At 40.3% G+C, this 17,984-nt stretch overlaps 1 protein-coding gene across 2 annotated transcripts in view; it reads right to left on the bottom strand.

The window, feature by feature from the left end:
• Window positions 1-15,930, bottom strand: part of CDX1 (caudal type homeobox 1) — a 61,221-nt gene extending 45,291 nt beyond the window's left edge. Inside the window, exons 1-2 of one of the 2 annotated variants that reach the window (XM_075342232.1) lie at window positions 15,446-15,930; window positions 2,257-2,301 (exon numbers count right to left, since the gene is read on the bottom strand). In XM_075342232.1, the coding sequence (XP_075198347.1) occupies window positions 2,257-2,301; window positions 15,446-15,878 (478 nt within the window). In that variant the 5' untranslated portion in view covers window positions 15,879-15,930. The remainder of the gene's footprint in view (window positions 1-2,256; window positions 2,302-15,445) is intronic. The other variant, XM_075342233.1, reaches the window with a different exon arrangement.
• Between the last annotated feature and the right edge of the window lie 2,054 nt (window positions 15,931-17,984).

Below are 17,984 nucleotides of genomic sequence, written 5' to 3' on the forward strand. Positions count from 1 at the left end.
GCCCCCTTAGAAAGGAGGTGGTTCACCGGTCACAGCGACATCGCTAGGCAGGTAAGTGGTGTGACGGGTCCGCGCGATTTTGTGCGCCACGGGCAACGATTTGCCTGTGTCGCACAAACGATGTGGGCGGGTACGCACGCTAGCGAGATCGCAGCGTGTAAACCACTAATTCACAAGAAAGAAAGAAAAAAAAAATCACTATACATATTAAGTTTTACAAAAGTTTTGAAAAAAAAAAAAAAAAAAAGTACAAAAATGGTACATATAAGTACAATTAGTATGCAGAAGTCTCAAAAGGGTAACCAAAGACGGTGCTAATCGAAGATGGTCTTTCTGTCGCCTCTAGCCCAAAATCAATTGGTTCTGACAACTGGATATTTGTTACATTACTTAGAACAGCTACGGTATTTCTTTTTGACTTTCAAATTTGCTGCGGTCCTGAACATTTAATTAGTTTTTGGTCTTAACACGGGATGGATATTTGCAACAGTGAAGGCAACTTTAGGAAAATTATTCCCTTAGGGTTCTAATGAATAGTGTCTGCTTGAGTAAGAACAATTGTGTGTTTATGGCCAATTTTTAAAGGTGCATTTGCACTGTACGATTATCATGAACCGGCGAATCCAAGGAACACCTTTTTCATGATAATGGTACCGTATGAACAAGCTAGTGACCACCCAACAAACAAGCACAACACCCAAGAGCACAACACCCAAGAGATCATGGCTTTGTAGGCATCTGAAGTGTGGTTAGCGTATGTAAACCAGCCAGTAAACAAACACCGATCGGCAAACAAGTAGCTAATCGGCAGTGGTCTTGATGGTCTCCATGGTCCCATGAAAACCTTACCTTTTATAAAGTACATTATTATAAAAGGGAACCTGTCACCCAGTTTTTCTCTTATGAGCTGCATCCACCACCAGTGATCTCTTATTTAAAGCATTCCAGAATGCTGTATACAAGAGCCCAGGCCGCTCTGTATAATGTAAAAAAAAGCCAGCTTTATAATACTCACCTAGAGGGCGGTCCAATCTGATGTGTGTCACTGCTCTCGGTCCGACACTGCCTCTCTGCTGCGATCGCGCTCCTCCTTCTGAACCTCGTACCGTTGACGCGTCCTACATCATCCACACATTGCGGTCCTGCGCAAGCGCACTTTTATCTGCCCTGCTGGGGGCAGATCAAACTACTGTAATACACAGGCGCAAGGAAAAGGTCAAAGACCGCCCACGCATGTGCCCTACAATACTTTGATCTGCCCTCAGCAGGGCTGATCAAAGTGCGCCTGCGCAGGACCTCGATGCTGGCCTGCGTGGATGATGTAGGATGCCTCATGCACTCAGGCCTCAAAAGGAGGATGGCGTGAGCTGCAGAGAGGAGGCGCTGGACCGGAGAGCAGTGACGCCCATCAGATCAGGCCGCCCCCTAGGTGAGTATTATAAATGTCTTTTACGTTCCGCAGAGCAGGTTGGGCTCTTATGTACAGTATTCTGGAATGCTGTATATAAGTGCTCACTGGTGGTGGCCACAGCATATAGGGGCAAATCTGGTGACAGGTTCCCTTTAATTTGCAGTTCAATTGTAACCCTATACTGTAAATTGAGGTTCAAAGACCCTTCAATGTGTAAAATAGTTTCCAGTCACGCTGTTGACTACACAGATTATATATTTTTCTAATTTCTTGGGATCTACTGGGACGGTGCTTTGGTATGGGAGGTAACCAAGGATCAGACATCTTTAATTTGTACCCATTTGTTTTGTCCAGTGATAAAACCCAACCTTAATGAAATTATAGAAGCCGGTAGACATCTGAGTGTCTAGAAGTTGTCCACAGTATCGGCGATCTTATCACATGTGTATGTGCTGACCATATCTATTGAAATATCACACTGACTCTCTGGATGAAAAGGTGTTAAATGTCCAAAGTTTAGAAGTGATCAGTGATCACGTGAAGGGAATTTTTAAATTTTGTTTTTATATATTTTTTGGGTTTCTTTTTATTAGTTGCCAAAAGCGAAACTGTTAAAAGAAAAAGTAAAAGCTGTTTCTAACCTCTTTTGACACTACAAAGCTAATGTTAACGACCCGCAAAGACAATAGGTCTATTGTAACAACAAGGTTAAACCATTGCCTCCTTTCAATTGCTACCCAGGCAGCCTTTGAACTGCAATTTGCAAAACATGCTTATTTGGTTTTTCATGGGGACTTGCTTCCACTTTCTAAGGAAAAAAAAAAAAAATTGAAAATCAGTCCTACCTTGTCCGTGCTCCTCACCTTTGCCTGGGATCAATACAAGATTTTCTATGAGACAATAGAAATTATATGTAATCACACAATTTTTTTGGTCCTGGAAGCTAGGAATATGGAATATTATCATTGCAAAAGAAAACAAATGAAAAAAAAAAAAAAAAGCAAATACGTTATATACGTACAATACAAAAGTCCAGTGACGTTACGATTTGTGCAGGTGGATTAGCGATGCATAGTGATAATAGTGAAAGCAGGCACTAATAAACACACAAGTTTCCCTTCATTAAAACTAAGGGTCTGTTTATACGGACCGACAGGCGGTACTTCACGAATGCCATTTGGTAAATACTTAAAAAGGAACCTGTCACCAGATTTGGCGCCTATAAGCTGCGGCCACCACCAGTGGGCTCTTATATACAGCATTCTAACATACTGTATATAAGAGCCCAGGCCGGGGGTATAACATAAAAAAAAAAAACCAAAAACACTTTATAATACTCACCTAAGAGGTCGCTCTGATGCAGACTGGTCAAATGGGTGGCGCCGTTCTCCGGGACCGGCACCTTCTCTTTCAGCCATCTTGGTCCTCCTTCTTCTGAAGTCGGCGTGCATGATGCATCCTATGCCATGCACACAGGCCAGTATTGAGGTTCTGCAAAGGCGCACTACAATACTTTGATCTGTCCTGAGCAAGGCAGAACAAAGTGTGCCTGCGCAGGACCTCAGTGGCGGCGAGTGTGTATGACGTAGGATGCGGCATGCACACCGGCTTCAGTAGAAGGAGGACTAAGATAACCAAAAGAGGAGGCGCTGGTCCTGGAGAAAGGTGCCACCCATTTGACCAGTCTGCACCGGAGCGACCTCCTAGGTGAGGATTATAAAAGAGAATTTTATGTTCTACACAGCAGCCTGAGCTCTTATATACATCATGTTAGAATGCTGTATACAAGAGCCCACTGGTGGTGGCCGCAGCTTATAGGCCCCAAATCTGGTGACAGGTTCCCTTTAATAGCCTGTTTAAATAGGCAGACCACTCTAAATGATGTGCACTGAGCGATCCGTAATAGATCATTCAGTGTATAAACTCTACAACTGTTCATGGCAGCACGAGTGCCATTCAGATAGGACGATATACTGGCGACAATGATGATTTAAAATATTTTTGTCCGACTTACGAACATTTTACATGTCATTAAGTGATCACCAAACTGTTTACACTGCAAGATTATCGTGAAATAAGGAGCGTTCCTAGGAAAGCTCGCTCGTGATAATGTTCCAGTGTAAATGTAGCCTAACTTTAATTGTATGTAGGCTATCATGTATTGACGTAATATGAACAGACCCTAGGTAAGATTTTCAGATGTAACTAACCTAAAATTACTACTATTAGTGGAAACATCAAGCCTAAATGAGCAAAACAATTGGTCCTATTAGTCTCGGATTAAATAAAATCTAACAACTATAAACACCATCTGCGATTTGTAAAGAAGGGAGAATGGCTGAAATGTACCATATTTTTCGGTTTATAAGATGACCCCCAAATTTAGAGGAGGAAAATAGGAAAAAATAATTTTTATTGTTAAAATGAGGGTCCGTTTTATAATCCTAGTGTGTCTTAATCCTAATGCTTACCAGGGGGAGCGGTGGTGGTGTAGAGGCTCAGGAAGGTCATAGGCAAGCAAGGTTAGCGATTTTGTGGGCTCAGAGGAGGGGGAGTTGCATCTCAGGAGGGTCAGTGGATGGAGGGTAAGCAATAGTGAAGCCTCAGAGTGACGCGGTGGGCTGGGTTTTCACTGGAGTGGAGCAACTCAGGAGGGTCTCAGGATAGGGTGTTGGGGTGTCGCTGCGGCAGCGAACACCTGACCTGATGGCAGGCTCCACTGGATCGCCCGTGGTTGAGGCGGTAAGTGCACAGAAAGGCCTCTGCAGCCATTTTCTTGAAGTTCATTGTGTCAATTGCGGGCAATTCAATAGAGTCCGCAGTCCGATCAGGCGCTCGCCACGACACTGCAGTAACACCCTCAGAATCGCTGACCCTGCCTCCTATGACTCCCGCTCCACCACTGCCGCCTCGGTAAGCCATAACCGCATTGCAAGATGCGCCCCAAATTTACCGCAGGTTTAAAAAGTGAATCTTACAATCTGAAAAATACGGTACCTTGCTACAAGAATTATATTTCCTGCAAAAATTATAAAATATCCTAGAAGTTTATGTATTGTAGTGACGCTCACAAAAGTTACAACCCAGCCATTTTTTTTTATTTTAGTCCCTTTTAAGTCCCTATTAATTCCACATAGCTTTACAGACATGATCATCACTTTCCCTATTGGGGCTCACAATCTAAATTCCCTATTAGTAGGTGTTTGGAGTGTGGGAGGAAACCAGAGACCCCGGAGGAAATCCACGCAAACACAGGGAGAACATACAAACTGCTTGCAGAAGTTGTTCTTGATGTTAGTTGAACTAAGAACCCCAGTGCTAACCCCTGAGCTACCATGCAGCAATCCACCATAACCACAGACTGAATTCTGGTATTAGTCGTGTAGGGTTCCTCTACATGGACAGACTGCTTTAACTGAGTACTAATGATATTGGAAGACGATCAATACTCATTAACTTTCATTTTCATGTGACATTGAGCAGTCCTTCATATGATCATCTGTTCCCACTGACGTTTTGTCACCAGCACATCCCGTATTTACAACAAGGAGAATGCTCTCGAACAACTAGTTGGTTTCTGCTCACATAAAAGATATCAAAGACAAACAAGCATTTTCTTGTTTGATTTTAGGTCAGGCTTAAACTGAGCAAAGATTGCTCCTACAGGTGACCATCCCTTTGTTTAAAAGGGCCTTTAGGGTCAAGTCAGAAAATATAGAGGGCATAAAAAAAAAAATGTGAGCCTTAAAGGGCAAAAATTAAGAAAGATTAGGTGGGCCATACACATTAGATGGCTATAAGTCAATTGTTGGTCATCTGACCGTCCAGCAGACATTCATTTCAGTTGACACTCCCATAACCAGGAGTGCTCTCTTGTTCGAGTGCTCCATGAGAAAGTTGTTGGCTGACACGTCATCTCAAGGAGAACCATGTGACTGAAAGTCCGAAAACAGACATGCATGATCAACATCTTTCCCTACCATCAGACGACTGGCACCCCATACACATTAGACCATCGGTCAAACCCATTTTTGTCAACAGGTTCAGCCCATATTAGTCTAATGTGTATGGGGATCTTCAACGTGCTCACCCCTTGTTGATTAACTCATTTGGTCCAAAGGTGAGGAGAAAGAAGCCGGCACTGATTGGAATCTAGGCTTCAGTGACATTACATGAGCCAACGGCACCAGTACATGAGAGGAGCATAGGCTTTATTATTTTACCTGGGGGAAACATGTTGAATCAGAAAGGGTTTTTCCTACTAGTTAACAGTCCCTTTAAAGGCCCTGTCACACGCAGTGATATCGCTAGCGATATCGCTTGCGAGCGTACCCTGCCCCGTCGTTTGTGCGTCACAGGCAAATCGCTGCCCGAGGCGCACAATAACGTTAGGACCTGTCACACGGACTGACCTGCCTAGCGACGTCGTTGTGGCTGGCGAACCGCCTCCTTTCTAAGGGGGCGGTTTGTGCGGCGTCACAGTGGCATCACTAAGAGGCCGCCCCATAGAAGCGGAGGGGAGGAGATGAGCGGCCGTAACATCCCGCCCACCTACTTCCTTTCTCATTGCCGGCAGGCACAGGTAAGCTGTAGTTCGTCATCCCCGCGGTGTCACACGTAGCGATGTGTGCTGCATCGGGAACAACGAACAACCTGCGACCTCCACAATCAACGATTTTTTGAAAATGAATGACGTGTCAACGATGGACTATTTGGTGCGTATTTTCCACCGTTAATGGTCGCTCGTACGTGTCACACGCAACGATGACGTTAACGATGCCGGATGTGACCCCGGTGAGATATATCATTAGATATGTCATTGCGTGTGATGCTAGCTGAACCTGTTAATGTTGGTGGGACTGGTTGACGAATGGATGTGTAAGGGAGCTTGCCAACCCTCCCAAAACATGATGTCGGAGAAAAGAATTGAGCAGTTATACTGACTAATGTACTTATATACATTGGGGTGTCGGGAGCTGTGTGTCAGATGAATGTTATATTATACAGTATATGGTATACTATGATATACAAGGTTAAATGTTCGGTCAACCGGCTCGTTTCAGGAGAGCCAGTGAACACTTTCATCCAACCCATGTGTAAGGAAGGGCCGAACATGTTGGTTTTCAATTAATTTAATAACATAAGAATTCCTCTTTTGAAGGATGTTGCCTATGGTTCTTTCCTTGCCTTTCCTCTAAACACGAAAAAAAATCTCAAGAAAAGTGACGCAAGGTCCTGCTTTCGAAAAGTAATGTTTTTCATTAGTATGTCAGACAATGTGAGGATCAAAACGTTGGGAGGTGTTTATTAACAGCTGGTTATTTCATACCATGGGATTTCTTGAGCCAGGAGTTAAGATAAGGAAGGACCTATCGACACTTAGTTTTTGATGGTATCAAAACAATTTCGAGCACAGAGGCCAATATTACTATATGAATTCAATGACTTTTATAAATTAGGGAAACAATTATGATTGTTTCAAAAATGCTTAAATTATTTGGAGTAAAAAAACATTAAAATTATAAATAGTAGACATGACAGAATTTAAATAATAAAAGTGAACAAGGACTTTCAAACCTTCAGATGAAAAATCCCAATCACTCAGGTCTGAATTCTGCTTATATTGATTGACACAATCCAGAACTTTCAGAATCAGTATTAATTAATTGTATTAGTCAGGAGCTATATCATATTTTTATTACGTCTGATTTGGTGGAGAGGGTTCACAGATATATGGTGGCTGACGGGAGTCCATGCAGCCCTATACTACTGAGCTATGGGCACCCTAAATTGTACCTTTGTATGGTACTGTAAGGCTATGTGCGCACAGTGCGTTTTTCGGGTACGTTTTTGGCCTCAAAACTGCAGGACTTTGCTTCCCCAGCAAAGTCTATGAGTTCTCATTTTTGCTGTCCGCACACATCTGTTTTTTTTACCTGCGTTTTTGAGTTAAAAAAAAAATGGACATGTCAGTTCTTTCCTGCGTTTTTCTGCGTTTTCCGCCCATGCAATGCATTTGAAAAACGCAGCAAAACGCAGCCAAAAACGCACCAAATCGCGGCAAAAACGCATGCGTTTTATGATGCGTTTTTTTCGACGCAGGTGCGTTTTTGTGCGTTTTTAGCGGCCAAAAACGCACAAAAACGCAGCGTCAAAAAGACGCAGTGTGCGAACCTAGCCTTAGGGCTCATTCAGATGTCCGGTTTCCCCGTATGAGTGGTGTCCATGATTTTCACGAATGGCACTCGTACCTGTTAAAGTCTATGGGCCCATTCACATATCTGTGATTTTTCTGTGACTGAGTTGGTCTGCGGAAAAAAAATCACAGACATGTCTGATTTTAATCCAACGCAAGTCTGTGGGCTAGTGGAAAAAAAATTGCACTGCACTTGGATGACATCAGAATGGAGAAGGTGGAGAAACCTGTTAATTTTTCTCTATGTACAAGAAAAAAAACTGATGACACTCAAACCACACGCTGAGCAAGGTTTGTTCTGAAAAATCACTGCTTTTTCTCATACGTGAGCAAACCAGACGTCTGAATGAGCCCTATGATGCTGCAGACACATTAGCGTACGGCATCCAATACGAGAGCAATGGATGCGATATGCTAATGTCCCTCAGGCTCAGGCTCTGCGGCGAGCATAAGCCGAATGTCAAGCGACTGTGACCGGATCTTGCGATCGGGTAACAGTTGCGAAGCTGAGTGCGGGCGCTGCAGAGGAGAGGGAGGGGTTAATGCCCCATCTCTTCCATTGTCAGCCTGTGCGATTATCGCAATGCACTGGGATAACATCCGAGTGCAGTCTGATGTTTCTCTCGCACCCATTGATTTGAATGGGTGCGAGTGATACGGCTCTCGTAGAAAATCGCAGCATGCTGTGATTTTTTCCTCAGTCCATTTAGGGCTGAGGAAAAATACGCAGATCTGAGTTGCAGCGTTGACTTACATGGGGCCGAGTGCAATGCGAGATTTTCTCACATTGCACTCGTCCGATTTATACGCTCGTGTAGGTGTACCCTTACTGAGACATTCCCTTCTATAAGCAGAGGAGAATAGGTCATTCCTTTATACGCCAGCAAAGGAATACAGGAGGTGCTGTACTATTCGTGCGAGTAGCAAATAGTGCGGCATTCGGGTTACTCATTACATTGTGAGTATTCCCCATTGACTTGCATTGCACACACTATTTGGAATGCATACACAAGTATTAGACAGCAGGATACTCCGTTAGGAGTATCGCGAATCCGAGTATTTCGATTAAAATTTTTAATTAAAAATTTAAATTAAAATTTTTTTAGATATATATATATATATATATATATATAATCAGCCGACATAGTATACATTATAGTGTCCTTTGTGAATTTCAGAACTGTTACTGTCTTTCTATACTGCATATCCATCTATTATGCATCCATCTGTCCTATTCATCGTACATTATTGCCATTGCGCTATGAAAATCACATTTACGTATTGACCTTTTCTGTAATATCAGCACCCATTGTTTCTTACAATACTGTAAGAAGCTGTAAAGTGTCAGCGCTGCTCTTTAAACGTTACAAGCATGATTTACGATTGGCCTTTAATGACCATTGACAAATAAATGGTGTAAAGTATATATCTTACAAGTGCCTTTAAAAAGTATAGCCATATAAAATCACCTGGTTGCAGGGCAAATAACTGTATGCAGAACATGAAAACTTAAGGAGTATTTCTATTTCAATATTATCAACTATTTACTACAATTTAGGCTAATAAGTGACTACATTATTTAAAAAATTACCGTAATAGATATTATAACATTTATAACTTAAAAAATATTTCAATGTAATTTAAGATCTATTGTAATAATTAGTGCAAATTATTAGTAATATACTACTCATAATTTAGTGTCAATCTGTAATAACTTAATGACCCTGTTTTTACCATAATAATAATTAATAATAATAATAATAATATGCTTTACTGTAATACTTAAGTTTTTAGTTTTTTATGTTTGTTTGTTTTCCAAACTAGTAAAATGACCTTTTTTCATTTGCCACTTACTAATCTGTGCATTGATGCTATTGACTATTATCCTGAAAAGTTATGGACATTGTAAAACTAATTAGATTTGATACCTTGTTGATCGACCTATTTATCATCATCAGTAGCTTTTCTTTACTAGTTCCTTTTATTTATGTATTGAACTTGATGGGTTGAACTCGATGGACTTAAGTCTACCTTCAACCTGAAACACTATGAAACTATGAACTATTATAAAATGTCAGCTAAGCTCCATCTCCCCCCCCCCCGACTCCACCATACACAGGAAGGCTTAATCTTTCTAAAATCTCCGGAGTTCTCTATGGATGAGCCACTGTCAAGACTCCTCCAACAGCGACTTATCTATCGGATAACAAAATCATCGGCAGACGAAAATCATTGGTGAGTCATGAAGATCCCATACAAATTAGATAGTCAGACGGTCCTGCCGATATCGCTGCATCTACCCAACTTTAGCCTAATGTGAATGGGCCTCTATTGTACTCCTCAAATCAGAATTTCCATAATGATAAGAGATACAATACACTCAAGGTCTATCTGGCGCAATTTCCTCTAAAAGGCTATGTGCACACAGTGCGTTTTTGCGCGTTTTCGGGTGTGTTTTTGGCCTCAAAACTGCATGACTTTGCTTCCTCAGCAAAGTCTATCAGTTTTCATTTTTTTTTAAGCTGCGTTTTTGAGCTTAAAAAAAAATTAAAAAAAAAAAAAAAATGGACATGTCAAGTCTTTCCTGCGTTTTTCATTTTTTTCCCCACAAATAAAATTTATATATATACATATATGACATTCTCCACCCTCACCTACTGTATCCTCAATCACTACCCTGTAGACTGTGAGCCTTGCAGGCAGGGACCTCTCTCCTCCTGTACCAGTCTGGTCCTTGAAATGTTCATGATTATTGTACTTGTCTATGTATTCCCCTTTTTTTCACATGTAAAGTGCCATGGAATAAGTGGTGCCATAATATTAAATAATACAAATGTCTGTGTGCACATTATATATAAATATTATATATATTTATTACACACACAATGCCTGATGAAGAGACCCGAGTAGTCTCGAAAGCTTGCTATTATTACCATCTTTTCAGTTAGCCATTAAAAAGGTATCAACCACTGAGGACTTCGGTTCTTTTAAACAGTTATTATAAAAGCCATAAAATTAAAAAAAAAAAACAAAAACAAAAAAAAAAAAACAACCTTTTTTATATGTGCAAAAATACATTGTAATATAAATTATATATAGAAAAAATTTTATATATACACATTATACTATAATTTATATTCTTCTAATGTATTTTTGCATATATATTATATATCATAAGCAATGACAAAACTAAATCACAATAAAAAAAAAAAGTTTTTTTTATTTTATGGCTTTTATACACACACACATATTATATATATATATATATATATATATATATATATATATATATATATATATATATATATATATATATATATATATATATATATATATATATATATATATATATATATATATATATATACACACACACACACATATACACACACAAAAAAAAAAACCCCAAAAAACACAATGTATTAATATGTATTTCTAAGGCCCGGACGCCATAAATTAGATAGCTACCTCCAAACAGTGATCTGTTTATCTCTGGCTCTCTATCATTATTATACTCATATTGGAGTATTTAGTATCAGTAATAAATACAATTACTATACTACAGCAAAACTTGACAGTAATATTACAAACCAATGCTTTACTGTAAGGATAGTACTACTGTGCATCATATTGACTTGTAAGAAAAGACTATGTAATGATGGAACAAAAACACATTTCTGGCCTAAGGTGACTTATGATTTTTTTTACTATGCAATTAAAGCAAACAGTCAATAAAAAAGTCAAAATACCAATGAACAACAGAACAAAAGCCGGCCATACACTTTATGCATCATGATTTTAATGAGATCCAGGGTATGGACACAACCCAACAAACGAGTGGGTGCATGTTAGGTTTTACGGAGTCCGATCCTATGATCATCAGGGAGATAAGTGGCGTCTATTCACCGCTTATCATCAATACCCAGTATAATCGTGTGTTTATGAGTCAGTTGGGAAATATAGTTTGTTCAGCCAACTGCAATAAAATATCAGTAACCAATGATCCCAGAGATCTTCCAAAGAAAAATTCTTCTGGTATTGTGGGGTGCAAAGGTGTAACACGGAGATGGAAGCCAAACTCTTTATACATTTACTACAGATTACAATCTAACTTTATCAAAAAGTGGTAGGCCAATATTTTAATTACCTCATTATATCCCAATTCACATCCATATTGGACTGTACATAATATACGCGTTAAGGATTAAGTGGCCCCAGACCAATTAGGAAGCCACTTGTCTCTGCTCGCCAATAGAGGTAAAGGACTATGTGTAAAATTCACCTACATCTGTATACAGTATATTAGATGAGATAGCAGCTGTATAATTTTCCTTCTATGGTGTGCAACAAGGGTGCACTTCACCATACCCAATGTCCGGGGCTTACACAATCCTTTACATACTATATGTCCTATGAGGAGGACATGTTAAGGCCATGTGCCCACGGGAGATTTTTGCTGCGGAGTGGAAAACCGTGGAAAACCTGCGGATTTTTCTGGATTTTCCAGATAAATCCGCAGGTTCTAGCATGTACAGGCACTCCCCATGTTACCCTATGGGACATGGGGAGTGTCTGTGTTCACGCTGCGGAAAGTGCGGCATCTCCTGCGGAGATCCCTCAGCCGCACCTAACTGCATGTCAATTATTCATGTGGATTTACTTGCGGAGATCCTGGCCCTCCACTATGGAGATAGAGGCCGGGACGTCCGCAGGTAAATCGCGTGAAAGTCCGCATGTTTCCCACAGCTATTCCGCTGGAAACTCGCAGCTAAAAATAGCTGTGGATGCCGGCGGGCAGCTGCGGGAAACATGCGGCCGTACCTGCGAATATATCCGCAGGTACGAGCGCCCGTGGGCACATGGCCTAAGGGTTTTATGGGAAGTCATCCACTCAAGCCTCCCCTCTGTTTGTTAGAACCACAGGTCCAAAAAAATACCTGTGCTTTGGAGAGTATAAGGGACATTGACTTATTTATTACGCTTGCTTATATGGTGCTAACATTTTGGCAGGGTTTTAAAGGCATTGTGTAAATTTACCCTCAGGATGTCTTTGTGTGTCGGTGGAAACTCACGCAAACATGTAGAGAACATACAAAGTCCTTGGAGAAATTGTCCTTTGTGGGAGTTGAACCCAGGACCACAAGATGAAACAGCAGCTACAACTGAGCCACCGAGCTGCCCATAAGGGCCTATATTGATCAAAGAGCCTTTCTTATGTTTGGGTTTTTGTCCAAAAATAAAACCCCTTCAAGATATAGTATAACACATAAAATAAATGTGGACAACGAACCCCTAAACAATGGCCTCAAATTAGTCCACTGGTTTGGTCCAATCTTATAGCAATATGACCTACCCATAACATACTGTATCACGAAGTCATACATATAGGGGTAATTGATAGGCCGAACTGCCGATTTTGGCTGTAACTAGATAACCATCTAAAGTGTATGGAGGGGGAGGTCTCCTCAATGTCCCTCGACAGATGATGTTTGGGGAGAGAACATATAGCTGGGATGATTTAGGAAAACCTGCACTGCATCCTTGTATGGAGTTGGACCCAATAGCACTTGAGGTCCCTTCCAACTCTACCATTCTATGATCTATTACAAGGATCAGCCTAGTTAAATTATTTTTACAAATCCTTTTTTTCCTGGAGGAGATAAGCCATCGCTAGTGGAGTCTATCAGAGGCGTACTCCACAATACATTTATGGCCAAGCAGAGCATGTATGTACATGGGGGGGCATCGGGGAGAAATATTTTTCGGCTGGCTGTTATCTAATGTTTATAAGCACCTCCAGCCATAAGGCCTTAATACACATTAGATAAAAATCATCCGATCCCACCCATTTCGGCTGGATTGAACGACCATCTGAGGTGTATTGTGGCCTCCTAACTTTCAGTCAAGAGAAGGATACAGCCTCTTCAATTTCAATGATTCAGCTCAGAGATAAGCCACAACTAGAAAAGTCAGGTAGCAGCTCTCTCAGACAACCTCGAGTGTCCCTGTGAATGGGCAAATCGGGAGAAATAGCGGTCAGCCAGCAGCCATCTAAAGTGTATGGGGGATGTTTAGTCTAACTAAAAATTTCTATACTTATAAATTCTAAAAATAAAAATTGCCCGCCATAATAAATGTCAGGAGCAACTAACTGCTGGGATATTCTCTCATAAAAATGTATTGCATTTTTCAAGCATATTGGATTTTTTGGTATTTACTTTTGTATTACGTTTTTATATTGGTGTCTTTAAATGTTATCATTAGGGATGATCGAATACCTCAAATATTCGGCTTTGCGAATATTTGCTGAATAGGTCGCCGCTATTCGACTATTCGTGAATATTCGATGTGCAATGTAAGTCTATGGGAAATCCAAATAACAACTATTCAGAACTAGTCGGGCTTCCCATAGACTTACAATACGTATCGAATATTCGCATAGCGGCGACCTATTCATCGGATATTCGCGAAGCCGAATATTTGAGGTATTCGATCATCCCTAGTTATCATCCTATAAAAGGCCTGGCTATAAATCACAGAAAAAACCCCACTAAGAAATCATGTTTAATATGCTGAATTAAAAACAGGCTTAGAAGTTTGTGCTTTGATATAAATTTCATACAGCAACAGTCACAACATTATGAAGAGAGAATATGAAAAATAGCTCTGCATTAGAGTAAATAAAGGGTCAGAACAAGTAACAAGGAGCCCGACATAATGTAGATGTTGTATAATATATATTAGCGTCAGTCAGTGTTGGCTTGGACCGAGAGAAAGGTGGATTGCACCGTCGAAACGCCGCGTCCGTTTATGCATGCGTCTTGCATATATTACATGTCAAGAGCTCTCAATTATTTTTAGTGATGCTCAATAAAGTATAATAAGAATTTTTTACTGCCACCTGGACTTCGGAATTTCTTGCTGGATCGATTCCATTGTTTATATTATATAGTTACACAACATCTACATTATGTTGGGCCCCTTGTTATTTATCCTGACCCTTTATCTACTCTAATGTAGAGCTATTTTTCATATGTCTCTCTGGAGAAATGTATAATATAATATATATATATATATATATTATATTATACACATATAGATATATATACACACATACACACACACACACACACACACATATATATCTCTAATATCTCTGTATATATACTGTATTTCAAGCAATGAACCCAAGATGGTGGCCCAGTAATTAGCGCTGTTTCCTTGCAGCGCTGGGGTCCTGGATTCAAATCCCACCAAGGACAACATCTGCAGGGATGTTCACCCCATGTTTTCATGGAAATTGTGAGATTGATGATGTCAAATTAATACGTAAATTTTTGAATGATGTCGCTTTAGACCATCTATAGATAATCTTCAGTCAGAAGATGCATCTAATTTATTATAATCAAAATGTGTGATGTGCTAACATCTGGACCACAAAAAAAAAAAAAAGTGTATCCCAATAAAATCTTTTGTATAAATCAAACTTCAATTAGTCGCAACCACTAATTTGAGCATGACTCACAGGCTCAATCTTTTTGAAGTGTTTAATAAATTTTGTCTAAAAAGCTTGGCACCAGAATTTCTAGCCAAAAACAGGAGCAGCCAACAAAGCAAACGTGGATCATTCAAAATAATGGTTAAATTCAATGACATGTTCACAAAGCTACAAGCAATACCCAGGTATGTACGTTTGCTACTCACAATTCCAATAAAATAAAGTACAAAAAAAATTAAAATAGAAAAAGATGCTAAAAAATTGAAGTCTATCGGCTACTGGTATATATAACTTGACAGTCCCCCTTCTACCCAGTTAATTACAAATACATTGAACTCACCATTACTGGGGTTACTTTGCGGCACTCCGCTCCGCCTCATCCATTCGTAAGGATTGCGCCTTTGTGTATTAGGTGACAAAGGAGGCGCAGTGCTGTTCATAGACGGTGGCAAAAGTCCAGAGCCTGGTGGTTGAACAGTGTTAAAATCAGATGGGCTGAATCCAATTTGTCCTGGGTTGGCAGAAGACGCTGGTGGTCCGGGTCCATAAGAATGCCAGTCATCTCTGCTAGGCGCATAGGGGGAACTCCAAGTGCCTCCTGGTTGCCCATGATGTGGATCGCTGTTAATCCCAGGGACATGGTGATAGCTGGCAAAATCAGAATACGGAGGAGGCGCAGGAACATAATTTTGGGGGTTGAGATTCAGACCAGGATGTCTTACAGGGTTGGGGTACATATTGTTGTCCTTATCCAAAAGATAACCGACGTACATTTTCCAAGATTAGTCCAGTGCACATAATGTGCCTCCCAGCTGTATCATGAGTTTTCTTCTCAACTCTGCTCTACTTCTTCCTGGTTGACTCTTGTTCCCTTCACTTTCCTTGGCAGCTCACTTGGATAGGCACCTCCCTGTCTAAACCCTTTTTATTGGGCCAGTAGGCCTACGATTTGCATTGAAAGACAGCTTTGCATTTCAAAGAGACTCAAGTGCAAGAATCAAAGTGGAAACCACTAGGTGACTTCAAATAGTACAAATTGCTTAACAGATAGCCCCGATGTGTTGTCAGTGTGTGATTCTCAAGAAGAAGAAGAAAAAAAAAAAAATCATCCCAAGGACAATACTCCAAACTCAATTAACAAACCAAAGCACTCGAAATCCAACTCAAACACTGAAAACTTTTTACTATGTTAAACTTACAAGACCGTCCAGGGTTCACCGGGACTAGATAAGTCGTATACAGAAGAACAGGTGAACGTTGCCCTTGAAATACCAACTCCGCTGTCAGAAGGAAGTTGTAAATTGTACATGTCGACTTCTGAAAAGTCTGGAGGAATATATTGTAGTATCACTTTGTGGCTTCTTCTTACGCTCTTGAATTTGTTGGTCACAATTTTTGGTTTTATCTTATCTTACTCAGGTCAGATCAGCTATGTAAAATATAAAAATTCGGTCTTACAATTGTATGTGGACGGTGCACGTTATTTGTGTGTGCGGTAACATACATCCAGATTAGAGCTGTTTATGTCATGTGCCTACGCATTGAAGTGGCCAAAGGTTATAGTACGCGGAGGATTATAAGTATAATCTTACAAACAATTCTTGTCACTCACTTGTCATGGTAATCAAACTCATCCCTATTTACTTTCATAGGGATAAACTGCAATACTGGACTCAGCCTATGGATAAGAGTGGCGCTGTATCTAGTCCTTATATAGTTACATAGGTTGAAAAAAAAAGACCTAGGTCCATCTAGTTCAACTTTCCTCCACCAATTCTACATTTTGTCACTAAATCATTTATAACCAACAATGTTGTGTACTGAGGAAATTATCCAGCCCTTTTTTAAAAGCTGTTATTGTATCTGCCATCTCTTGTGGTAGGGCATTCTACAATCTGACTGCTCTACCTGTAAAGAACCCTTTCCTATTTAGCTGTCGGAATCGCTTTTCTTCCACTCGCAGTGAGTGCCCCCTGGTCCTTAGTATTGTCTTTGGAAGGAATAAGTCATGTGCCAGACCTTTATATTGACCACACATGTATTTATACATATAAATTGGAACTCCTGGGGACGTCTTTTTTCTAAGCTAAAACATATCTAACTTTTCCACCCCCCCCTCTCTATTCCGTGTAATAATCTAGTTGCCGCCTTTGAACTGACTCTATCTTCTGAATGTCCTTTTTAAAATGTGGAGCCCAAAACTGGATCCCATATTCCAGATGTGGCCTTACAAGTGATTTATAGAGGGGTAACAATACATTGGGATCACGGGATCTAATCTCTCATTTTATACACCCTTAAATATTTTTTGCTTTTGCAGCTGCTGCTTGGCATTGAGTGCTGCTGCTCATTGAATTTATATCCAGAAATCAAAAACACGTCAAGAGGAAGGGGATCAATGTTAGATCATTCTTGTTATGCAAATTGAGTGATAAGTAGGGTAAAATTATGCAAAATAGTTTAAAAACTACTTTACAGTATTATTACGTCAACAGTTTTAATCCAAAAATGTAAAGACATGATTGAGGTTTGAAATTGATTACAACAATTAGAAGGCAGGCGATTCCCTGCAGGGTATATAATAAAGAACAAACACGTGGCGCCGATCTCAGCGCGTTATCAAAGCGGCTCTCTGGTGTCCTTTTTACTGAAGTTTTATGCACTCACCTTTTGCCACAAAACTTCATGCATATATGACATTTCCAAAGTCTCCTTATCCGGGTCTGCTGCTTGCCTTGAATTGATCCTGTGTTTGGTCCTGCCACGGATTCCCACAGGTGAAAAAAGTTAAAAATGAAGTAAACCAATTCTGTAGTGGCCACGCTCCCCGTAGTAATGATTTTAGAACCTCTTGTCCACAAATGGAATTTATTACTCAA

This window comes from Anomaloglossus baeobatrachus, chromosome 4 (genome assembly GCF_048569485.1).
Source record: "Anomaloglossus baeobatrachus isolate aAnoBae1 chromosome 4, aAnoBae1.hap1, whole genome shotgun sequence".
Lineage (NCBI taxonomy): Eukaryota > Metazoa > Chordata > Amphibia > Anura > Aromobatidae > Anomaloglossus > Anomaloglossus baeobatrachus.